General features: G+C 58.1%; 9 protein-coding genes across 9 annotated transcripts; 5 read left to right on the top strand and 4 right to left on the bottom strand.

The window, feature by feature from the left end:
• Positions 1–164: 164 nt before the first annotated feature.
• MFIFM68171_09590 (GPN-loop GTPase) lies at positions 165–1,408 on the top strand (the record flags this gene model as incomplete). Its single annotated transcript, XM_071065009.1, has 2 exons — positions 165–243; positions 303–1,408. The coding sequence occupies 2 exons, from the start codon at positions 165–167 to the stop codon at positions 1,406–1,408; spliced, it is 1,185 nt and encodes a 394-aa protein (XP_070921110.1).
• Positions 1,409–1,724: 316 nt separating this feature from the next.
• RPC10 (DNA-directed RNA polymerase core subunit rpc10) lies at positions 1,725–2,029 on the bottom strand (the record flags this gene model as incomplete). The annotated part of the gene is made up of 2 exons (XM_071065008.1): positions 1,725–1,749; positions 1,812–2,029. 2 exons carry the CDS (start codon positions 2,027–2,029, stop codon positions 1,725–1,727), a joined length of 243 nt encoding a protein of 80 aa, XP_070921109.1.
• Positions 2,030–2,569: 540 nt separating this feature from the next.
• MFIFM68171_09588 (HIT-like domain-containing protein) lies at positions 2,570–3,238 on the top strand (the record flags this gene model as incomplete). The annotated part of the gene is made up of 1 exon (XM_071065007.1): positions 2,570–3,238. The coding sequence occupies one exon, from the start codon at positions 2,570–2,572 to the stop codon at positions 3,236–3,238; it is 669 nt and encodes a 222-aa protein (XP_070921108.1).
• Positions 3,239–3,425: 187 nt separating this feature from the next.
• MFIFM68171_09587 (Aldo-keto oxidoreductase, NADPH-dependent (Fragment)) lies at positions 3,426–4,433 on the bottom strand (the record flags this gene model as incomplete). The annotated part of the gene is made up of 3 exons (XM_071065006.1): positions 3,426–3,815; positions 3,869–4,352; positions 4,411–4,433. The coding sequence occupies 3 exons, from the start codon at positions 4,431–4,433 to the stop codon at positions 3,426–3,428; spliced, it is 897 nt and encodes a 298-aa protein (XP_070921107.1).
• Positions 4,434–5,321: 888 nt separating this feature from the next.
• BUD7 (bud site selection protein) lies at positions 5,322–7,726 on the bottom strand (the record flags this gene model as incomplete). Its single annotated transcript, XM_071065005.1, has 6 exons — positions 5,322–5,861; positions 5,916–6,934; positions 6,991–7,271; positions 7,323–7,453; positions 7,516–7,642; positions 7,704–7,726. The coding sequence occupies 6 exons, from the start codon at positions 7,724–7,726 to the stop codon at positions 5,322–5,324; spliced, it is 2,121 nt and encodes a 706-aa protein (XP_070921106.1).
• A 593-nt stretch (positions 7,727–8,319) lies between these two features.
• Positions 8,320–14,520, top strand: HIR3 (Histone transcription regulator 3; the record flags this gene model as incomplete). The annotated part of the gene is made up of 3 exons (XM_071065004.1): positions 8,320–8,322; positions 8,381–8,455; positions 8,518–14,520. 3 exons carry the CDS (start codon positions 8,320–8,322, stop codon positions 14,518–14,520), a joined length of 6,081 nt encoding a protein of 2,026 aa, XP_070921105.1.
• Positions 14,521–15,269: 749 nt separating this feature from the next.
• MFIFM68171_09584 (Ubiquitin-conjugating enzyme) lies at positions 15,270–15,911 on the top strand (the record flags this gene model as incomplete). Its single annotated transcript, XM_071065003.1, has 2 exons — positions 15,270–15,296; positions 15,396–15,911. 2 exons carry the CDS (start codon positions 15,270–15,272, stop codon positions 15,909–15,911), a joined length of 543 nt encoding a protein of 180 aa, XP_070921104.1.
• A 1,242-nt stretch (positions 15,912–17,153) lies between these two features.
• MFIFM68171_09583 (Rab-GAP TBC domain-containing protein) lies at positions 17,154–20,456 on the bottom strand (the record flags this gene model as incomplete). The annotated part of the gene is made up of 1 exon (XM_071065002.1): positions 17,154–20,456. The coding sequence occupies one exon, from the start codon at positions 20,454–20,456 to the stop codon at positions 17,154–17,156; it is 3,303 nt and encodes a 1,100-aa protein (XP_070921103.1).
• A 2,440-nt stretch (positions 20,457–22,896) lies between these two features.
• MFIFM68171_09582 (uncharacterized protein) lies at positions 22,897–23,772 on the top strand (the record flags this gene model as incomplete). The annotated part of the gene is made up of 3 exons (XM_071065001.1): positions 22,897–22,973; positions 23,255–23,367; positions 23,447–23,772. The coding sequence occupies 3 exons, from the start codon at positions 22,897–22,899 to the stop codon at positions 23,770–23,772; spliced, it is 516 nt and encodes a 171-aa protein (XP_070921102.1).
• Positions 23,773–24,091: the final 319 nt, after the last annotated feature.

The raw sequence follows: 24,091 nt of genomic DNA, 5'->3' as shown, positions 1-24,091 counted from the left end.
GAAAAGCTGGCACTTCCGGGGCCAAGCCAACCCCACCTGGCTCAAAGCTCGAATCGCTTTCGCCCCACCACACTTCCTCCCGCTTTCATTCTGAACCCCGCCATGGATTTCTGTCGGCAACCAACTTCAATGTCCAGTCTCCGACTTTGAGAGCGCCAAACAGTATGGAATCAACCTCGGCAGCGGCCAGCTCTGGCGGGCAAGTTGCCCAGCCTGTGACTGTCGTGTGCGTTGGCATGGCAGGTTTGTCAACCCGTCTCCCTTTTCCGGCCCGAGGCAGATGATTGACTTCGACTCTCTAGGCTCCGGAAAGACGACCTTCATGCAGCGGATCAATGCACATTTACACGCCCAAAAAGAACCTCCCTATGTCATCAACCTTGACCCGGCCGTTACCTACTCTCCCTTCCAGAGCAACATCGACATCCGCGACTCGGTCAACTACAAGAAGGTCATGGAGGAGTACAACCTTGGGCCAAATGGAGGCATCATGACGTCTCTCAACCTATTTGCAACCAAAGTGGACCAGGTACTCGGCCTCTTGGAGAAACGCGCGGCGCCCGACCCCGAGAACCCAGCGCGCAAGCCGATCAAACATATTCTAGTCGACACGCCCGGGCAGATTGAAGTCTTCGTGTGGTCCGCTTCGGGAAGCATCCTGCTCGATTCGCTTGCCTCGTCGTTCCCAACAGTGATTGCTTACATCATCGACACACCGCGCACTAGTTCGACCTCGACATTTATGAGCAACATGCTCTACGCTTGCAGCATTCTGTACAAGACGAAGCTTCCCATGATTCTAGTGTTCAACAAAACCGACGCCAAGGACGCATCGTTTGCCAAGGAGTGGATGACCGACTACGAAGCCTTTCAGGCGGCTCTGAACGAGGATGAAAATAACAACGCCTTTGGCGGCCAGGAAGGCGGCGAAGGCGGCGGCAGTGGCTACATGGGCAGTTTGCTGAATAGCATGAGCCTCATGCTGGAGGAGTTCTATGCACATCTCAGCGTGGTCAGCGTGAGTTCGCTCCACGGCACTGGAATCGACGAGTTTTTCGAGGCGGTACAAGAGAAGGCCGAGGAGTTCAAGCGAGACTACCAGCCTGAACTAGATAGGAGGCGCGCGGAGAGGGAAGAGAACAAGAAGAAACAACGGGAGAAGGAGTTGGACAAGATGATGAAGGATATGTCAATGGGTAGCACGACGTCGAAGATCCCCGTGGCCGATATTAAGCAGGAAGACGACGATATGGGCGCTCTCAGCCCGGACGAAGAGAGCGAGGATGAGATCGATGACGAAGGGGATCGGGAAGGTCTTCAGGCGAGATACGAGGCGGCCATGCTACAGCAGGATGACTCTACCGCTGCCGACGCGAGCTTCGCCAAGTATCTCCATTCCCAGCGTTAAGAAATCATGTTCATAATATGGGATTGGCAGGCCACAAGAGTAGGACTGCATTGATGGGGCTCGGACATGACCAGCATTTTTGGCGTTTGGATGTGATACCAATATTAGGTTGGCTAGGACTAGAGGCGAAAATTCATGACCAGGTCTACCCATCATTCTTCTGCCGGTGTTCCCCCAAAACGCCAATACCCATGTGGGTACCGCCCTTCGCCGAGTCTCAGTCTCTCCTGACCCTCGACGGTGGGGTTTGGTTGGTTCAAGTCGCGCCCGAGTCTCTCAGAATACAGTTTCTCGCACCCCAATCTAATCCGGTCTACTATCGCGCTTCAAACTGGACCATTCTGCCACGCAAACAAGTCAGCGCTCACCCTCTATCTTCCACGCTCGCGGTTCCCATTCTCACCTCTTCGTCCTCTCCTTGTACAGGACACGCGCACCGCACTTGTTGCATCGAATCGGAGCGCCCTTTTCGAGCGGTACCCTCGCTGCGCAGTCGCCGCAGAGGTAGGTCATGGCACCGCCGCCGCTCTCGCCGGCGTAGTCGCGCGACGCGGGCGCACCGCTGCCTCCGCCGAAGCCGGACCCAGAATTTGTGGGGATCTGGTACTGCTCGCGAGACATGGCGGGTAGATACCTGTTGGTCCTGAAGTTGCGCGGTATAAGCACGGCGATGCGGAAGCCTATGAGCGGCTGATGAAGCGGATGGGGTGGACGAGTGTAAGATGACGCGAGTTTGAGTGACCGAGGGGCAGAAGGCGGCAGAAAATTGGCGGAGGGCAACGGCAGAATCGGCCGGGGTGGGTCCATGATTCAAACTGAAACCAGCAGGTCACGTGCGCCCGTGTCCGAGAGTCTGGGCCGAGGTCGATGCGTTATGCACAGCTGTCCCCCGGCAGGCAAAGGGATCCACACATTCCCAGTTGGCAGCTCAGAGCGAGCCGCTCGCCGACTTGCTAGTCAACAAAACGTCCACATTCTCTTTCGCACTTTCACTCTTTCTGGGATACATTATTTGTCTCAGGCGGGAGCCATCGTACGGCTCAATTTCGCGTTAACTGTTGCTCCATCGTATCCTCACCCTTCCTCAGCGCCGTATACCGCTCCCGGCGCATCTCCCTCCTTTAAGCCGAGCCGGCGCAAGACGGGGGACGGATATCAACAATGGCACCCAAAACTTACACCTCTTCCCTCCCCCCAACCCCGTCTTCTTCCTTCGACCCAGGTCTCCCTCACGACAACAATAACAACAGCAATAACCGCACACCACAAGACAAAGACTGCCCCTTCTGCCACATCTCGGCCATCTTCCCGGCCTACGACCCGGCCCACCCGCCCCCGTCGTCCTCGCCCCTCCTCAGCCCCTCCCAGACCTCCCCGCAGCCAGCGACCTTCATCGTGCTATCCACCCCGACGCTCGTCGCCTTCTTAGACATCATGCCCCTCTCGCTGGGCCACATCCTCCTCTGCCCGCGCCGGCACCGGGGCAAGCTCACGGACACGACGCCGGACGAGGCGGCGGAGCTGGGCCGCTACCTGCGGGTGCTCTCGGCGGCGGTGGTGGAGGCGACGGGGGTGGGCGACTGGAACGTGGTGCAGAACAACGGGGCGGCCGCGGCGCAGGTCGTGCCGCACATGCATTTCCACGTGATCCCCAGGCCGGAGCTGAGGGACCAGCGGAGCGAGCGGTTCACTTCGACCATGTTTGGCCGCGGGCAGAGGGACGAGTTGGATGAGGAGGAGGCGGGGCAGCTGGCGGAGCGGGTGAGGAGGAAGGTGGCCGAGGTGTTGGGCAGGTCCGGGGGCGAAGGGGAGGGGAGGGCAAAGTTGTGAGTTGTGCGGGAGGAGAGCATTGGTATTATTAGAGAAGGGGCAGGGAGGGACTGAAGCGTCGGCTACGCTGGGTGCGGTCACGGTGCGGCAATGGGCTGTAATCTAAGATCTCCGGTAAGTTTGGCCGGGCTGTCTTTGGTGCGTTAATGCGTGTCCTAATTTTCTAGACTGATACCCGTGGCCCCAATCACTCGTCATCCCCGAAAAAGACCTTGACCGGCAGCCATGCGTCGCCGCAGACCTTGAAGCGATCCGGGATAGCATCGATTTTGGCTATGTCTTCGTCGCTCAAACTCCAACCATCCAAGTCAAAGTTCGCCTTGATCCGCGACTCGGTGACGCTCTTCGGAAGCACGCTCCAACCCTTCTGCAAGCCCCACATGAGGAGAACCTGCTGCGCGCTGCGGTTCTTGGCTTTTGCAATGGACGCGATCGTCTCGTTGCTGTAGAGCGGCGAGCCGCTGCTGCCGAGCGGGGAATACCCCGAGCAATGGATGCCTTTCTCCTTGCAGTAGGCGATGAGCTTGGGCGACGGGTTACCCGGGTGAAGTTCGACCTGGTTCACGGCCGGGACAATCTATGGCGAAGAGTCAGCATCTCGCCTCAACTACTGAAGAACGCGCGACATACCTTGCAGCTCGGATCGTTCAGCAACTTCTCGAGGTTCTTGATGCCAAAATTGCTGACGCCAATGTTCTTGACCTTGCCAGTCCCAACCAATTTCTGCATCTCCCGCCAGGTGTCCACAAAGTCCCAGTCGTCGTAATGCTTTTTCGTGTCGCTGGGGTCGGTGCTCGACGGCCAGTGCATCAAGTACAAGTCGACGTAGCTCGTGCCGAGGCTCGCAAGCGAGCTGTCGATGCCCTCCTGCACCTGCTTGTGCCAGGTGTTGTCCAGTTTGGTGGTGAGCCAGATCTCCTCGCGCGGCACGCCCGATGCCCGTATACCCTCACCAACCTCCTTCTCATTGCCGTAGGCCAGTGCCGTGTCAATGTGCCGGTACCCCGCCCTGAGGGCGGCCTCAACGGCCTTCTCGACCTCGCCCGGCTTGGATTGCCATGTGCCCAGTCCAACGGCGGGCATCGAGTCGCCCGTGTTCAGCGTGAAGGTCTTTCTGCGGCGCTTGTGAGTCGCGAGTGTGGTGGGGGATTGAGAGTTACTCGGCCACTTACGTGGTGTTCTTGATGCCGGCCATGGTTGCGATGGTGTTTCTATACTTCTCACAAGGAAGGGTTTGTCTGTATGAAAGGGAAAGAGGGGGAAGAGCCGCAAGAAGTATTTACACATCCTGACGATCAATCAGCGGAGGAATATTTTGCCGCATTTCTTCTGACTCTTGCGATAGGAAACGCGCGGGGCTCACTTCCAACACTTCCAACACCTTCGATACTGCAACAGCTAGTGACGTTATCTCGTCCCAGCCCCGCATATTCGTGGAACGCAAACAGACTTTACTCCATCAACCAAGCGGGGTTGCTGCAGGTTTTGTGTTGCAGTGGGGGTGTTCAGTGAGCCAAGAAGCTGCAAGGAACCAATATGTTCGTTGAAACCCATGTTCGTGTTTGGGCTCGTATCCGAAGAAGCGCCATCACGGTCCGATCTTGGGCCGTGGGATGGAGCTACCGGCGCCATTGTTGTGGAGAAATCCCATCAATGGGGATCGAAGGAGGGGCATGTCCCACGCTCTATGACCAAGGGGAATCCCCAGCTGCCACCGTCTCTCGTCTGTTTACACAACTCAATACCCCTGGACCGCAAACGTACACCTCGGGTGACATGGAACGCATGTCTAAGCCGCGAACAGCAAACATCCTCTACCAACATCAACCATCTACGCACCCCATCGTATGAGAAAGAGAATCCCGTATTGATAAGATTCGATCGAGACGCCCCGTGCCATCAGAACCGGTATTGATGGAGAAACATCTAATTACAGCGTCGATTTTCACTAGCAGTCGTCACCCATACACAATGCCTTTTTCAACCCGCTGTAACACTACCAACACCCAAAACTAGAGCCCCGACATTGCATTGCATCACACCACCTCCCATTCCCCTCCCTTTTTTAATTTTGAGGACCTTTCTAACCATCCGTCCCGCTGCTCCTAAATGTCGCGCAGAGTGCGGCATAATGATGCGTCAGATCCAGCACATTCTGCGGCAGGTTGGTCGCCTGGATAATGCTGCGAATCTTGACGGCCCCTTCGTCCTCGATCAACATGCGAATGGTGTGCAGCAGCTCGGGCGAGAACTCGCTGTACCACCGGTACTGCCACGTCACCAGCCTAATGGTGGCGGCCACGGTATCGCGCGTGCTCTTGGTCTTCTCAAACACCTTGAGAATGCCTGCCAGCGCCCTGGGGCTGAAGCGCTGCGACAGGCACGCGCGGTAGGCCTCGACCGCCTCGTCGAGGTGCTGCAGGCGCTCGGCCAGGGTGCCGATGATCTCCCACTCCTCGGCAGACTTCTTGTATTGCATGCTCTGTGCGCGGTACTGCGCCATCTGCGTGCGCCATATCGTGTACACGCGCAGGTCCTCGTAGAGCACCATGAAGAGACTATCGAGCCAGCGCTCGCAGAGTCGCTTGTTGTTAAGGCGCGAGAAATGGTCGTCGTTGGGAGTCTGTCAGAAAGGTCAGCTACCACATCTACGGAGTGGAGACGAGAACTGGCTTACGCTATCGTCCCCGTTCTTGACTAGCTCTGGGTCAACTGCGCTAGAGGGCCTCTCAATGTCCTCGGGTCTGCCGTTAGGGACGAGAGTATGCGCAACAGAGTCCGTGTCGGTCTCCGCGCCAGTTTCCTTCTTAGCCGCTTCACCTTCTTCTACCCCTTCCTCCTCTGCGCCCTCGGCAGCATCGCCATTGGTAGCGGGATCCGGGGTTCCACGGAGGGCATCGGTGCTAGCATTGCGCCTTGTGGAATAGTTCTGCGGACCAGACTCGTGCTTCTCGCGGTACTCGTCTTCCATGACAAAGACGTTGCTCCTGATCTTGAGAAGCTGGTCCCAACCGATTTTTGCCGTCATCTCTGTAAGGATACTGTATGCTTGCTTGAAAGTGCCCCGATAAGCGGCTGCGCGGAGATTAAGCAGACTCTGGTCTATCTGCTCCGTGTATCGCGCCTCAGGCTCGCTGTCAATTTCGTCTAGCCTCGTCTCGGGGAGGGTTGGGAGATTGACGTCTCTTGGCTCTGGCATGATGGGTGTGTCTTTGTCCTGATACGTAAACATGGGGCATGAATTCAGAGTGGTGAGGGCGTTTTCCCAGTCCTCCATAGCCACGTAAACCTCGGCTAACCTTGCCCAAGTTCCAAACTCGCTGGGTGCTGCGATGGTGCTCCGGTCCGCGCAGCCGAGGGCCATGCGCAGCCTCTCTTCCTTTTGCTCCGGTGTCGTGGCGGTTTGGGCCTTTTTGAGCAGGAATTCTGCCTGGGTGTCGAGCATGACGTAGTCCATCGGCGACTCTTTCAGAGCTTCGTGGAGAACACGTATCCCTTGAACCTCTTCATTTCCCATGAACAAGACTTTCGCCAACAGAGATGCCACCTCAACATTCTGTGTCCGAAGCTTCTCGAAGAGGTTGATACCGGAGGCATAACGGCCGGTTGTGTGGAAGTACTTTAGCAAGCCAGCGGTAAGGTGATTCGAGACGAGATTCGGGACTTGCACGACCGAGTCGGACCCAAGCTGCCAACCTACGCATGGTTAGCCGACCTATGACCTGCTATCTTTGTTACCCCAACCCCCTTACCCCTGAAGAAGAGCTGTTCAGCTGAGCTCAGAAAGCGGTGCTCGGTCTCGGTGTTGGTTACGGGGTTGAAGCGCCTGACGCCGATGATCTTCCGAATGGTGTCGCCGGTGCCGTCGTCGGCGTATGAGTAGGCGCGCAGCACGCTGCAGAGGTACGTCTCGAGCCAAAGTTCTTCGGTCGCCTTCTTCTTCTCGCCGCGCTCGTCAACGCAGTAGCTCTCGACGGATCCCGGGAAAGGCGCGTGTACGCGCATGTCGACCCGCGAGAACGCATTGTAGCAGCTAGCAGCCAGTTAACGACTGCATGGTCAGGGCTCGAAGAGGTAAGGTTACCAGTATGTGCCCTCGAGGGTCTTGCTGGTTGCTGAGGGGCCGAATTCCTTGTACGCCAGTGTGTTGATGTAGGCGGCGAGGCTGGCCGACGACGAGGCATCCACGCCGGTCACATGGTGGTAGACTCCCAGCTAGAGATACCAAGTCAGCACTTCAGCAAACAGAGGGCCCGGGGGCACACATAAACACTGACTTGCTTCCCGGGGTGCCGTAGCGGCTGCTTGACGAGGTGCACGAGATCGGGAGGGCCAAGCTCGCGCAACGAGATCAGGGAATCGGTGCGCGCATCAATTGCCTCGTGCAATACCTCTTCGGTCAACCTGCGCATACAGACATCAGTCTCCGTGACACCCGGGAAGAAGAAAAACGGGGAGCACGGACTCGGGCACAGCCGGCGCGACCATGACGGAGGTCTTCGCACCACTGCTGTGGTGGATGGGGTTGGGCCGTCACCTGAGTAGATCAACAAGGATCAGAAAAGCATAGGAAGGTTGCTAATGGCGATGCATCGGCCTGCAGCGCCTGATGCAATTGAACAATGCTTCGGGCGCAACTGGTATGGTTCCGCTAGCCACTGGTTGAAGAACTGCGGGTGTTGCCCCGACTAGGAGTCTGTGGCTTGATGTTCTGGGGTGTTTGGTTTGCCTGCTCCTGCGCTGAACCAGCGACGGGAGACGAGGCTGGCCCCAGCGAAGCTTTGTTGCGCCGTGCACGGACCGGCCGCCCACATACCCGCTTGCTTCTGCTGTGGGTAAAGAGCTTGGGCCGCACCATCTCATTAACACGCTGCAGTGCAGCATTCCCTGCCCTGGGCGGGCCTAACTGCTGCCGCGTCTACCGCGCCGTTCGCGAATTTGGGGCGGATTTGGCGAATTTGGGCGACTTTGGCCATCCGCAATTGCGACACCTTTTTCGGCTTTCTGTTTTCACGTTTCGTCTATTCCAATCTCCGCTACAACAGAAATCTCATACATGATACGCTGACGTCGGCGACAAGATGGTAAGCCGCTGAACGTTCGACTCTAGCTCTTGCACTAACTGCGCGCCCCCATATGCAGGCCGCCTTCTCGGCCATCAACGTCGAGCCCGAAGAGAACGTCGACGAGGAGATTGATACCACCAAGGATCTCCAGGTGTGCAGCGTCTCCGGCCCGCTTTAACCCGCACGGTCGGTTTCTCATGCTTCGGTTTCTAGGTCGATGACGCCCTGAAGCTCTTCCAGACGGCGCTCAAACTCCACGCCCAAGGGCCCAAGTTCTTCGACCAGGCCTCCGATGCCTACGATGCGCTCTTCGATTCCGAGATCTTCAAATACCCCGAGAGCAAGACCGAGTACGAGCGCAATGAGGAAGGGCAGGATGGCACCCTCGCCATTGAGCCGGCTTTCGCTCCAGCCCTAGACGTTGTTGGAGCAGAGGCCGACGGGATTGGGAGCAGTCTTCCGCAGGCTCTCTATTTGTCATACAAGAACCATGGCCAGTTTGTTGTCGACCGCATCCGGCACAGGATTCGCGCGGCTCCGGCGACAGAGGAGTCCATATTGGGAGACGAAGCGGTGCAGGAAGAAGCCCGGAGAGCCCTACACGACTTCAGCACAGCATTGGACCGCGACCCATCAGATGCTGAGCTTTGGAGGAAAACTGCACGGGTTGCCGCCTTTCTCACGAGTGCTCGGATCAGTCGCTACAGTTTAGAAGCTGCCGTTGAGCTGGACGACGATCCAGCCGTGGATGAAGTTGAGCCGCCGTCCTTAGCCGAGGGCTTTGCGGGCGAGCAACTCAAAAAGCAGCTTCAGGTTCTAGGCGATGAGATGGCGTTGAGTCATCCCATTATGAGACCTTTCCTAGAAAAAGGCATGCCGCCATACCTAACACAGTTCATGGATCCGATGCCGTTCCTACCAGATCCAACCAAGTCATTAGCGATTCCACGACCACACGCAGCGGAAATCGATACCCCCCGTCTCTCCGTCTCGATTCCGGACCTGTCATGGACGGAGCTGGGCACTATTCTAGTACGCATTATCGCGGAAAACGGTTGTTCAGGGCAAGCCATTTCAATCCAGCTTCCTGATGTAAGCAGCGAAGTGGACGTCCAGATGGAAATCGACATGCAGTTGCAAGTACCGGAATCATCGTCACCTCCGGAGAACCCCCCCGAGGCAGCGCCAGCAGAAGAAACAGTGACGGAAGAGCCCAGAGACGGAGAAGAGGCAGTGCAAGAGCCCAAGTCGGCAGCGACTGAGGCGACCCCACCCAACGACCAGTCTACGAAAGAGCGAAGGGCTTCTATGCCGACCAGGAAGCGGTCGCAATCAGCAGCCGGCATCCCAGACACCCAAGACGACGAAACCGCAGATTTCAAGAGAAGCAAGAGGACCAGACGCCGAGACACCGCCGTAGAGGAGGTTATGGACCCCGCTACGTTTCTCGCGACACAGCTTCAACCTTTGCAGGCCGCGGACCAAAACCTATTCCAAACGACCAAGAACCTCCTGGAGAATCTGGGGGTAACAGACAAAGTAACCCTAGAGAGAATTGCAGAAGTTCTTGACTCATGCGCCTCGGATGATCGGGCGGGCAAGATCCAGAATGCCGCTACTGTAGACCTGCGGGATGCCATTACAAATTTCGACGAGGATACAGCGACCGTTTTGTTGAATAAGAGAGAGCTTCCCCAGCTCAGCCTCTCCGCTTTCCTCGAGCATGCCAAATCGGGTTCGCAGCGGTCCCACGAAGTGCCGGCATTTGATGATACCCAGAGCGCCAGGAGCTTCGTGGAGAAAGTGAACGCAGGGTGGCACACCATACACGACGTTGCGTATGAATATCTGAAGGCATTAGCAAAGACCTACACCCAGTCAAAATGGCCAGACCCGTTGAAAACGGTGGTGATGCAAGTCATGAGCCGGCTGGACGAGATCATCTGCGACAGGGTAGCTTACGAACTCGACGTCTGCCAAAAGGATGTGGAAGGGGCGGCATATACGGAGCTTTCAGGTCTCGCACAGATGCTCTTCGAGCTTCACCTCGACAATTACGAGCGCGTCGCCAACCCAAACACCGCTGTCGACCAGAGTACAATGTTGGAGGCGAGGTGTCGGCTCGACCGATGGATGGATTGGGCCATCGCAATCACCAGACTGCGAAATCCCAAGCCGGATGACGAGCTATCGTACCGCCTCTTATGGGCGGCAGTCACCGCGATTGCATTGAGCAAAGGTGCACCGCGGGACCACGTTCTGAACTGCTGGCATAGTTTGCGCGACTTTCTTGGGTCTACTGGCGCCGACATAAGTCTGCCCAACAATACCGTCATGTCTGAGATCTCGACCGCTGCGGCAGAGCGTGAGATATCCAAACTGACAACCATGGACTTCTTTCTGGGTCTGTTCCAGGAAGATGCCGGCGACCCGGTATCTGTGATTGAGAGCTTGGAGCCCGTCCTCAGCCCGGAAGGCGTCTACATCAACATCCCCGCCGTCCCCGAACCTAACGGAGTTGACTGCAACGGCACCAAATCTGGGTGCCACAAGCAACCCATCACAGAGTGTGCCAGTCAGGAACTGATGGACCTGTGGAAATTCCTCAAAGCTAGCAGCACAGAGTTGCGACTACTACTATGGTCGAGGCTTGGGGAGGCATACGGCAAGATCCAATATATCACCAAGCAATTTTCATGCTTCCTCCGCAGTATTGAAATCATCATAGCCGACTTTGAGCGCGAAGACTACGTCAGCACGCCTCCCGAATCAAGGAGGGGACTATTTATGAGTATGCTGAAAGCCCTCGACGACCTCATCATACAGTCGTTGCACTTAGCATTGAACGACAACAGTGCCTTCGACATCATTGACGAGGATCACTTGAGGTCTAGCATGTCTGCTCTCGCAAAGGTCAGCTGCCTTTTGCACGTCGCAGCCATGTATGAGGATGAGACGCGAATCGGAATGACCGCCGCACCATCAAGCAGTTCAACCTTGAGAGCCTTCCTCAATAAGCTTCAAGAGATGCAGGTGCGGACGTGGTCGCTCCAGTACACCATGCTCAAAGTTGGCATTCACCAGCACAAGAAGATCTTCCCGAAGCCTGAAAACGATCTGGCCGATTACCTGGCCGCAGTGCATCAGGTCCTGGGCTTGCGGAGATGCTGCAAGTCGTCCAACAAGATCTTCCTCAAGATGATGCGTGTTGAGCTTCTTAAGCAGAAGAATATCGAGAACTGGGAGGACTATCTGGGCCAGGTGCTCTATGACTTGCACGGGCTCAAACTCGGCGTAGGAATCTGGGACGTACAGGACCATGGCTGCGAACCCGAAAACCTGGAGAGGCGCCAGGCGCTGCAGCTAGTCGAGAAGATCACGGTGCTGGCAAACAGAATGTCGATGAAGGATCTTCTGAAATCAGACCTCAAAACGACCATCGAGCGGATGCAGCAGGCGATTGGGTCGGCCAAGTCGAGTCCACAAATGGCTCACAACCTGCGCAACTATTCCGAATATCTCAAGGCGCCGATCCACCCGCTGCATCTCTACCAGGCGCTTACCGGAAGCGTCGACCTCGATGCTGTATCCATCAACACACCCGAGAGCGCTCCGGCTAAACAGGGCTGGTTCTTCCTCTTGGGGATGATCGCGCTCACCAAGTTCAAAGGCGTAGATCTCAACAGGCGACAGACGCCAGGCGCTACCGACGACTTGCGCATCGGGGCCACATTTTTGCGGCTCCAGCTCCAATACACTCCCGACCGCTGGGACGCATGGTTTCGCTTGGCCGAGTGCTTCGACTACGAGCTAGACGAGTCTGTCCTTTGGACCGCTGACAAGATGAACAAAGATCGGGCCGAGTTGGTCCGGTTCCAGCGGCAGGCCATTCACAGCTACATCATGGCCCTTTCTCATTCCTACGCATGGGCGTCGGACCCCGCAGTCCTCACCTCCCTAGAGGACGACGAGGAAGCACTCTACGACATGTACCACGAGTTCGGGATGCGAATGTACTCATCAAGCCGTGAGCCATTTGCGATGGAGCCCTTCCAACACACGGAACACCAGAGGTTCTTTATCGGAAACGAGGGTTTAGGAACCTACAAGAAGATCCTGCATAATCAAATGTCGGATTACCAGGTCTGGAAGTTTGCAGCCCACCTTTTCCGGAAGGCAATGGTGGGCAAGCCCAAGGACTGGAAGAACCCTTACATGGTGGCAAAGTGTCTCTGGAAGATGTACCAGAAGCCAGCGGAGGAACTCGACGAGAAGAACCGGCTGCATCGGCCTACCGTCCGGACGGTCCTAGACGCGCTGGAGAAGACGATTGAGGTTGTTTCAGCGCTGCCTAAGCCTAGACATGGCCAAGACCCAATTCTAGAACCGCACTACAAGATCCTATCAGTCGTACACAAACTCGTCACGCGAGGTGACCTTCCCGCCCAGGAAGGCGCAGACATTCTCCAGCGCCAGCCGTACGCGCCAGACCGAGGCAAAGAGGTCACGATTGAAAATGCAGATGACTGGGAAGCCTATGTGATTCGGGGTCTGCAGTTTCTGCGGGATAAGGACAAATCCAACTGGCAGCATCGCATCATCATGCGGCACGCGCGGATCTTGTTCGACGAGAACGCCGACGACGACGAGGGCCAAAGCTACGTCGCCGCCAAGGCAGCCTTTACTGTGCTGCGGGAAAGTATGTTCACAAAGACGATGGTGATGAATGTCTGGAAATGCGACGCCGAGCGGCCAGGGCGCCACCACGTCTACACGGAACGGTACATCCGCTATGTCGTTCGGCTGCTGGAAGTTATGAACGACCGCACCAACCTCGAAGCGGTCCTCCGCCGGATCCGCAAAAAGGGCGCCGACTTTTACCACTTCAACGAGCTGTGGCAGTTCTGCGTCGTCACGTACGTGAGGCTGCTCCGGCAGACGTTCAAGGTCGCCCTGGTTGAGGAAGACGCGTTCAAGAGTCTCAGCCCAGAGGACTTTGATGTGGTAGGCGAGAAGGTCACCGAATGGGCGACGACCCCGGAAGCAGAGAACAACGCCTCTCTTAGCGCCATGAAAGAGGCCGTCGAACTCAAAAAGCTGAATGCTAACCTGATGAAGGCTGGGCCCATCGACGACCTCATCACAGATTGTTACTCGGCCATCTACCTGCACGTCAAGCCGGACCTGCCTGGGCCGGTAGCCCCGACTCCGAGCATGGACATCGACTCGAGCCAGCCCAAAGACAAGGAGGACGATGCGGATGCGCACGCGACCGAGCTCAAGAGCAAGCTCCTCATGGGCCTGTTGTCCCGCGACCGAGAGCCCACCGTCCTCGGCTCCCTCCGCGCCGGCTCGGAACAGCCGGACAAGGACAAGTCGGAGCGCCACTCTGTCGCCGGCGAGGCCGCCCCGCGGAATACTCGCGTGGGCGGGATCCGTCGCCCTAACATCCTCCGCAAGGCTGAGCAGGCCGTGCAGGCCGTCCTGCGCGCGGCCGAGGCGCCACCAAAATCCGCCGGCGGCGGCGGCGCCAACGGAGCGAGCACCAGCGGCAGTACCCGGACAAGAATGGGGTCGATGTCGAGTGCCAAGAACGGACATGGGCGGACGACGCCGCGGGCCCACAGCGAAGACGAGACGGATGAGGAGGAAGGGGGCTCGCACCATGGGGAGGATGACGAGGACGTGGACATGAAGGATGCGGACGACGAGGGTGCCGCGGGGGAGAGGGCTGCGGCGGATGGGGCGGAGCACCACGACGATGAGGGGAGCGAGATATCGAGTCCGCCGGGCAGCGTCCACGACTCTGCGGACGACGAGAGCGACCTGAGCGATGTGCCGGCGGATTACGAGGACGACGTGCCGCCTTCGCTGTTGTTTCCCAATCTCAGGCGGAGCGTGGACGCTGCGGCCGCCGCGGGGACGGGGAGGGAGAGCAGTGCGGAGAGTTCGGAGGGAGAGGGAGAGGAGAGTGAAAGTGAGGGTGATGATGAGGGAGGGGAAGAGGGCGAGGGTGGGGAAGATGGTGCAGGCGACGGGGATCATCACGATCATGAGCATGAGCATGAGAACGAGGAGGTTGGCGACACGGAGGAGGAGCAGGATGAAGACCAGGAGGAGGAGGGAGATGGAGATGACGTCGAGGCCGGCTCGTCGCGGCCACAGCGCCAAGCGGAAGGGGAAGGGGATGCTATGGAAGAGGATGAAGACAAGTAGGCTCTGCTTTTTCTGGTTTGTGTATCGATCGCCCAAGGTTTGACGCAGTTTGGCCTTGGTAAAACGCATGAGGCTTCAGGCGTTGCTCAGTTCGACGAGCGATCGGTGGTTACATGGCGTTTGGCGCCTGGCAGACTGCGTCCGCACACAGCATGAGTTTGCTGGGTGTTTGTACTGTACAGTACATGGGAGGCTCGCAAGGGATCAATCATACAGTTCCCCTATCATTTGTGTCAATGTGATGCCGGCGTGTTTGTTAGTGCCGAGCTCTACTGTATACCTGTATACAGTACATGCAGTACTGCACTATAGAAGAGGGGCGCTGCGAGCCGCCGAAAACCTGGGACTGGTACAGTATCGGACGGGTATGACACCGACGGAGCTGCCCCTGTTCCTTTAGCGTGGTGGGGCAGAGCTTGTCATTGTCCTCCTCGATTGCTTGTGCCCCGCACGTCACCTTTCACCCCACCTTTGATCGCCTTACGGCCGCCTTGCTTGGCCAGCCTTGAGGAACCATCTAATGACTCCATCTCCAGGCAGCTTCAAGGCTTGTTCCGTTCCTCTGACTCCTTCTCAACACTTTCATTGGAAGGGCGAAACGCATATCTACGACCAGTCCTCACACATCTTCAGTCCTCCCCGCACCGCCTAATCCAACTCGCATTCGAGGAAGCGAACGCAACCCCTCCAAGTGCCGGCCCGGCTGGTTTTACCGCTATCCCACGTTTTGGCGCACCAGAAGAGTAAAGATGGCGTCGCAAAAGCGCATCGTCAAGGTACGACAGCTCCCGAGGCTCCCCCCCACCTTGCCCCTCCGAGACAAAAAGATCGACAAGCCTAATCATCATCCACTTGCCCCTTTCCCCCCCTCCTAGGAGCTAGCTGAATGCATGGCCTCACCACCGGCGGGCATGACCATCACGGTCCCGGACGAGTCCAACATCCACAAGTGGCACGTGACGCTCGAGGGGCCGGAGGGGACCGTGTACGCGGGGGGCCGGTTCGGCGTCGTGGTGGCGCTCCCGGCCGAGTACCCGTTCAAGGCGCCGCACATCACCTTCTCGACGCGCATCTACCACCCCAACATCACCAACGACAGCCTGGGCAACATCTGCCTGGGCCTGCTCAAGCCCGAGAACTGGAAGCCGTCGTCCCGCCTCGCCAGCGTGCTCGAGGCCGTCCGCTCCCTCCTGGCCGAGCCCCAGCCCGACGACCCCCTCGAGGTGCGCATCGCCGAGGAGTACCGCAACGACCGCAAGGAGTTCGACAAGAACGCCCGCACCTACGTCCAGCGGTACGCCAAAGGCCCCGTCAAGTTTGAGAGCGCGGCCGAGACCCCGGCCGGGAACAGTGGCGGCGGGAGCGGCGGGAGCGGCGGTGACGCGTCATAGCGGAAAGGAGGGGAGGAGCGCATTGGGCTGCACTTTGTTTGTTTCTCGTTCTGATGACGGTTCTGGAAGAAGATGGACTACCTACGGGAGTTTAGGGATGATAGCGAGGGCAAAGTTTGGGGGGCTGGAGCAGGCAATGCTTGATGTTCGGGGGAGAAGGGGTAACAGGGAATATGCCCCAATAACGAGCCGTCCTCGGACTTGACAATCCTCGCTAGCGATCAATACCCTACGCTTCGCGGCCATCGTTCCAGCCAACTGATACCGTGGGAGCATGGTACAGTACTTGCACCAGATGTTGCGTCATCTGAGACCCGAATGCAAACAAGACCGTCATTCAGACCATAGAAAGCATCTCTGCGCACTGCAGTCGCAGTCATTTTACCAGGCACATAGATAGCCCAACTCTTCTTACCTCTGCTCGGAATGGAGGCGGGAAAGTAGAAGAGAAACAAAAAGATCAGAAATAGATGAGATAGGATTCCCAGGGACTACTGTACGGCAAACACGCTCTCTACAATCCAAAGCAACTCTCTCATGCCGAAACGAGAATATCTTGTGTGGTTACTCATTTAGCATTCGCTGGCGAAAGCAACCCATCTCTAAGTAGTAAGTGATGCTTAGCCCTATTTTCGTCCCCGTCTATCCTGATATAATAAGTAGCCACCGTGACCCCAGAGTTGGTTGTGTGATTCTCGTTTTGATCTTTTTCTCCTCAACACCAGTGCCCGGTTGCTACGCCTGCAATGCCATGCTATACCATGCCCATATAAGCCGCCACCACATAAAATGCTGTCTTTGTTTGCCAGATAGAGAGATCCCGCCAAGGAAAAATATAAGAAAGAAAAGAGAAAGAGAAAGAGAAGAGAGAAGAGAGAAGAGAGAAGAGAGAAGAGAGAAGAGAGAAGAGAGAAGAGAGAAGAGAGAAGAGAGAAGAGAGAAGAAGAAAAAAGTGGAAAAGTATGGAAAAATGAGGTGGATTAGAACTACACGAAACCGCGCATCTAGCCGGCGGGGTCCGCGGGAACCGAGACCGAGTCTCTTGCTTTTCAAGACCCCAAATGGCGGCAACGAAGAGAAAGCGTACCCGACGCGAAAACCTGAGGCACAAAGGAAAAAGAAATCGAATAAAGGAACGACTGACTGTTATGCATTGTCTGGAGCCACCGCGGGACCCCGCGGAGGGAGAGGAAGGGGAGGAGGACGAGGAGGAGGAAGCACCGAGAGGGGCCTTGGCGCGCACTACATCACTTCAGCCGCCCGAGTCTGCTCGCGGTCCTTGCGCCAGCTGAACAGGGTGCCCTTGCGGCGCACGTCGTCCAGGTCGGCCGCCAGGTCCAGGCCGAGCCGGTGCCTGGTGCCCGGGCGCGGGCTGCTCGTCTCGCTGGCCGCCGCCTCCTGCTCCGCCTTCCACCGGCGGATCCCCTCGCGCCGCTCCTGGCGCTTCTCCTCGACCGACTCCTGGCTGAGGTGGCCGATGCCGTTGCGCCGCTTGTAGCACGTCTCCATGAGCGTGTTGCAGTCAATCATGCGCCGCGGGAACGTCTGCACCACGCCAAACATCTCCATCGGGTCCTGCACCGCCTTGATCTCGGCCTCGCCCAGCTTGAAGAGGGTGAGGGCGACGCGGAAGAGCGTGCGCGAGCCCTCGTAGAAGAAGACGTCCCAGACGCGCAGCACCGTCTCGATCGGCAGCGTGCCGATGAAGCACGACATGAACCAGGCCGTCATGCAGAGCGTGATGGCCGGGAGCCGGTTGGGGTCGTTGATGCTGTTGAGGTTTCGCTTATGGTCCCTGCCCCGTCGCCCTTTGCCCTTCTTGCTGGATCCCACCTCGAGCTCGTCGCCGCCGATCTGCTTCCATACCGCGGGCATTGAGTCCTTCAGTGCAACCATGAGCACGCCCAGGTCGACCTTGGACCCTTCCAGGCTCATCTCGTGGGTCCCCGGGAGGTAGACCCGCGTAATGATGTTCAGAAGCCAAAACGCCTGCTCCTCGGTCTCGACAAACAGAAGTAGCAGGCCAGCAAGGAAATTAAGTGACTGGCAATAGCCGATACGCGGGTTATAAAGCGCAAAGGCGTGCAGCACGCGCCGGAGCGAAGTAATGATTTCGGGTTCGGGAGGTGGCTGTGACGGGCCCGCCTCCGTGGAGCCGGCGTCCTCAGTAGAGTTCTCTGCGGGTGGCCGTGGGGGCGGTTTAAACCGCACATTATCGGGAAACGTGCGGTAAAGGTCCTTCTCAATGTCTTCCACGATCAGAGGTTTGACCTCGCCTGTCTCTCCTGGAGCTGCGGGCGGGCTTTCCGGATGTAAACCCGCCCGCCGTATCAGATGCTCGTAGACCCCGCGATGCTTGCTGAGGACGGCCGGGCCTCCGGCGTAATAAAACCAGGCGGCGCCCCTCCAATCCGGCGGAATCCCTTTCCGGATAAACCGCTTCGTCTTCGTGCTACGCGGAGGGAACCGGTTCGGTCGGTCCGTCATGAGAGAGTTATCCTTGAGGAAGGCGATCCACTTCTTACGCCTCCGAGCCAGATACTCGCTGTAGGGGCCATCCCAGGCATCGTACTGTTGTCGAGTGATGTAAGCGTTTGCCTTCCGGAAACCGTACCGGTCACGGCTGCCCGGATCTTCGGGAGGTTCCTGTGGAGGGGGGGGAGCAGGTGCCGGCGTAATGGAGCGGGACGGTGGCATCTCTGTCGTTGCGGACGGCGCTGGCACGGTGGACGTAGGTGAAGATGATTCGGTGCTCTCGTCTCGTAGCAGATCCGGGCCGTCATCACCGTCCAATAATTTTGCTGAATCGTGTTTCCCGGTGCCCTCGGTTTGCACGCTGTCTCTCTTCGCCATGTGCTCAGTCGCGAGCCTGAAACCGATATCTTTAGGCAACGAGTTGGGCAGCAGCGAGCGTCTGACCGACTGCCTCACGGTGGAGCGGTCGGACCCAGGGATTGGTACAGCTCCGGGGATCGGCAGGCTGTCGTTCATAGCCTCCAGCATCTTCGCCCTTAGCCCGCTCGCCTCGGAGCGGCAGCTCTGCGGTCGTGAGCCTTCCATGTCGAGCTCTCCATCGTCCGCACAGACGTCGGGAGGGTCGTCGTCTCCGGCAAATCTCATGCTACGGCGGACGCTCTCAATGTCCGAGTCGTTAAAACCTCTCTCGTACATTCCCATCACGTCCTCCAGACTAGGGCCGTCGTCGACCGAATTCGCTCGCCAACTCCTCCTCGCGTAGCCATTGATGATGGACTGCTCCGTGACGCTACTAGCCTTGGTGAGGATGCTGTTCCTCTCGGTTCCTGCCGCCGTAAAAAAAGTCCCTTGGGCGGTCGACGCCGTTAGTTGGGACCGGAAACTCGATCGAAGCTCGTCACCACTGGTCAGCCACGGCGGCAGGACCTCCCGGGGCAACGGTTGAGGGGCGTTGTAGTTATGGTTGTAGTTGTAGTTGTAGTTGTTGTGGGCTACCGGCGGCCTCGCTTGAGGGGCCGGGGCGCTGGTGACTGGCGGATTTACGTGTCTTAGCGAGCTGGTTGCGGGAGCCGCGTTGAGATGGTCGTCGGACGGGCGAGGAGGGATTGAGGAGAAGGTGCTCGACGAGTGTGACGAGGACCCCGAGAAGCGTCGAGTCCTTGGCCAGGGATTCGGCGCCTGAGCTGGGTTAACCGCATTAAAATTAGTCTGCCATTGAGGGCTGCTGGTTTCTTGGTCGACGGGCGTCCCGGCATGCAGGCGGGCTGCCGCCAGACGTCGCGACAAGGCACCGTCCGACGGCTGCGACCTGATACTGGGCTTCCGCGGACGCGAAAAGTTCTCGATCATGTTGCCTTCAGTTGGCGTCGGTTGCCGGCTCTGCACGGGGGACTCGGGGTTCGAGACCGGGGACAAAGGATTCAGCTGTTCATATTGACGGCTGAGAAGCGGGAATTTACGAGTCTCGGAATGCGATGTTTCGGGTTCGGGCGTCTCAGGGATGAAGGGGTTGGAGGAGAGGCCGGGAAAGGCGGATCGGGGCGGTCGCGGGGTTGGTGTTGATTCGGCCCTCGTTCTGTGCTGTGACTGGAAGTGCAGGGCGGTCGGACTCGGGGTCGGGATGGTTCTGGTGGTCGGTGAGTTGTGAAAGAAAGAATCGCTGCGAGCCGAGAGGAGATCGGGGGGCACGTGGCCGTCGGATTTTAATTCGAGAACGGGTCGAGGCGAGCTCGAAGGACGTCTCGGACGCATCAGCGGGAAGTTTGCCAGGCGAAAGACGCGGCCATGAGACTGGTCTTGGTCAACGGCATCAGCGGCACCAGCGTCGCCGTGTTTCGGCCAGGGTCCGGCGTTTGGCCATTGCTGTCTCGTCTGGAGTCGGGACGCATACGGGACCGGTCCGCGGTGCCCCATCATGCCGGGCTGCTGGCTGTACTGGTGGTACTGCGGCTGCCCAGGGTAATAGCCCGCACTGCTATCACCGTCGTCGCCGCCGCCGCCGCCGCCGCCGCCGCCGCTTCCTCCTCCTCCTCCTCCTCCCGCAGCATCTTCTGTCGGGTTGCTGCCCATCTTTGCTGCGGCCGTTGCAGGAGAGGGCGGACCGACGGAACAGGCGGAGACAAGGTGAAAAATATCATGGGGCACTGCCTAATTTTACTGTTATTTTCCCTGGCGCGCCGCGATCAGCGCCCAAATGAGCAAGACCCAGAGCGGGCATGCAGGCGCTAGCAGAGCGATGGAGCCGCGCTGCCCGGGCGTTGGGATATGTGCCGGGGGGTGCGGCCTGGGATCCCGGTCGCACCACGCTCAAGGCTTGATTCCGGCTTCCTGCATACCAAGGGCGGACTCCAAGTTCCAGAGCCGAAACGGCACCAAAAACTTGGATGCAAACGGTCCAAAGAACCAGAAAAGCCAGCGCGTGCCCACTTGTATTAAATGACGATGGGCCGGGCATCCAAGGTAACCATCGTTCTTCATCCGTTCAACGATGCATTCAAGAGCGGGTGCGATCTTGCGCCCTTGCAGGTTGTCCAACCAGATTAATTACTGATCTCACAGGCCCCCGGTTAATCGCACGGCATGCGAAGTGCCGTGCGTGTCGGATGTGATTGTGCAGGCCGAGGTGCCGGCGCGCTGTCGCGTAACTGGGCCACCGTCGACAAACTTGCTCGGGCCGACCGCAAAGGCAGGTCTCAGGAGAGACGTGACGTCTGCGGGGTGATTGATGAGGGTGATGGATCGGTGCGAGATGCCAACCCAAACACCAACACCGGCCTCACCTCACCAGGGCCGATGGCGGATTCTGCTTGGGCGGTCTTCCCAGCCACTGGGGACCCCACTTGCTGTGTGACGGCAGCTGAAAATGGTATGCTTCACCATTGGCTCGGAACAGCACTACGGGCAGAGGAGAAGCAACAGCCCCTAACGGTCAGACTCTTGGTCGCCCGTCCAGACACCGGATTGGCACGGGAACCTGCCACTGCCAGGGGCAGAAAAAGAACAATGGGCATTATTGGCAGGCCTGCTGTAACCCCTTGGGGCACTTGAACGCCCAGCAACAGACATGCAGCGAGGCGATCAACGTGAACACGAACACCGGACCCAGCTGTGCTGAGAGCGAGCTGTCGTCTCGTGCTGCCGACATCCACACCGGCGAGCCCGCAGCTCCGGAAAGCGATTTGCGCTTGTGTCTTTGGCGGAGCTTCCGGCCGCTTAGCGCCTCGGCACCAGGCTGCTTTGGGTAACGACCCCCTTGCCCGCGTGGAAGCTTCGAAATTTCCAAACATTTCCAGCTTCCAGCTTCCCAGTACAAGTGAAGTTGAGGGCCAGCAACATTGCTCACGTTGACCACCAACAAAGCCGGAAAAGGATCTGGGGTTGGTAAATCACAGTCGCATGGACGCAGGCAAACAGTGCGGTGTCCGCACTCTGTTGGGTCAACTCTAACCATCTGGAATTGGGCAAAATGACTGCACTCTCTGGCTCGACGTTGCTACCTCGGTTCCCCGTTCTGACGCGACAAGAGCTCTCCGTCACTCAAGCCAGCCTGTTTTGTCTTCAATGTCACAATCGGCTGCTGGAGGGCTGCTTCGGAATCAAAAGCATTGCACTCATGGGCATTAAGACCAAGTAAACCTCAGGGAGGTCCACCGGGGCACTGCGCTGCTTCAAGAGTCAGACACGGGCATGCTGTACGAAGCTGTACGAACGATGGGCCCAGAAGGGGGTCGGGTCCAGTGGGCTGTCCTGCCTGCGCACTGTCCCTCACGGCACAAAGTTCAACCGAAGCCGTGTGTAGGCTACACGTGATCCCTCAGCGATCAATGACGTTCTTTTTCCGGTGCAGCCGTCCTAGCGCCATGGCCATACTATGTGAGACTACCTTGAAGGCCAGGTTGTGCGCGAGAATAGTTAGGGCGGGACTTGCCAGCTCCTGTCGCTCCGGTTTTCTGCGCCCAGAAAAGCTGTGCCGCAGTAGGATCTTGTTGCAAAGGGGATCCAAGCTCTCTCGGTAGCGGGCCACTGAGAGCAGCGCAAATTATAGCCGGGCAGCTGCAAGGGCCAATATGCGGCTCGAGTTCCACCCTTCTTCGCTGGGGGACGTGCCCAGCTTATCAGAGCCACGGCCTCCTGCACGCGCTCGCCCGGCAAGCAGGTGCCAGCTCCCCCCGATGTTGCGCGCAAACAGCCCAGCCCGTTACCCCAGGGAGCTGCTGGAGCTCCCCGCTTCTCCTCAGCGACTCTGCCGTGCACCGGACCCCCTCCACCCCTTTCGCCCTCGCTGTTTCCAACCTGCGCCTAGAGAGGTACGTACCCCTTTGCTGGAGCTCCCAGCCTTTGCCCGTCCAACACCCCCCAAAACCCCCCTCCCTCTCAGCCTTCCTCCCCTTTCCTCTCTCTTCGCTGCCCGGCCGCTCCCCCATCCATCTACCATCAAAAAACCGCCCTATTGCACCGTCCAACAGGCCGGATACTGCCAATTGATACCGCCTCAACCCGCATTCCCACAATGTCCGGCCGCAAGAGAAAGCAGGACGAGGAGGAGGAGCTCGTCTCCCTTCCCAGCGATGAAGAGGAGGAGGAGGAGTAAGTGGCTTTCCCTAACCGTCGCAAACCCCGTCCGGTGCCCCGGCCCCGGTCGGCTAGATGATGCGACAACGGCCGGATATGCGAGTGTGGGCCACGTCACTGGGCGCATCATGGCGCACAACGGGTCGCTCAGGTGGTCGTCGTCGTCGGCCGTCTGGGCCCCGTCTTCTTCCCACCGCGCAACATCACGGCGGCAAGTGCCGGCGGCGCTGCACTGCTCCAGATGGATACTGGTTTGCATCCTTGAACCGATAATGTTGCTAACTCGGTGTCTGTAGGTATGTATCGGACGAGGACGAGGAAGATGTAGACGACGAAGAAGATGAGGATTTCGATGAGGAAGCTGAAGGCGAGGAAGGCGGCGAGGATGAAGAGGAGAACGGCGTCACAGGTGAGCCTAACTTTCCCCTGCACACAGCATCGATGCAGTCCACGGGTCTGGTATAGCTATGGCTGACACTTGTCTGCAGAACAAGCTCCTCCCAAGAAGAAGCTAAAGACGGCTCCCGCCTCCAACAAGGAAGTGCCCCAAAAGAACGGCACGGCCAAAGCCAACGGTAATGGAGAAGACGAAGAAGAAGAAGCTGAGGGTGAGGGTGAGGGTGAGGAGGAAGAAGAGTTTGATGAGGAAGAAGAGGAAGATGTAGACGAAGAGGATGAGGCCGGTGAGGAAGACGAAGAGGCCGGCGACGATGTCCCCGCAAAAGGGGTCAACAAGGTCGCCGCGCCGCCCGTCGCCGGCAAGGCCAGCGCCAACGCCGTTGCTACCGGCGGCGACGGCGACGAAGAGGACTGATGCGCGCTGCCGTCCTCTTTTCCGCCGGATACTGTCCTCTTTCACCCCGCTACATCCACACATTGGAGGATGCTCGGGGCCATCATTTCTGTTCCAACCCCTTCAACATAAAATCGTTGTTCTTTCCTCTGCGTGTCCAATTATGCACTGAGCATGCTTGTGTGCGACTGTTTTTTTGCCGATAATCTGAGCCAGAAACCCGAAAGATGAGCTCTTCTTCAAGGGTCGGAGGGAATAGATTCTTTGTATTCGAAGACGGCCTCGGCCCTTGGTGTTGCTTCTTTAGTGTCTCCCGTTTGAGTGATCGGCCATTTGTATT

This window comes from Madurella fahalii, assembly GCF_045866475.1.
Source record: "Madurella fahalii IFM 68171 DNA, scaffold_5, whole genome shotgun sequence".
In the NCBI taxonomy this organism is placed as follows: Eukaryota; Fungi; Ascomycota; class Sordariomycetes; order Sordariales; genus Madurella; species Madurella fahalii.
Note: the sequence above shows the minus strand (reverse complement) of the source record. Positions and strands in the feature narration are given on the sequence as shown.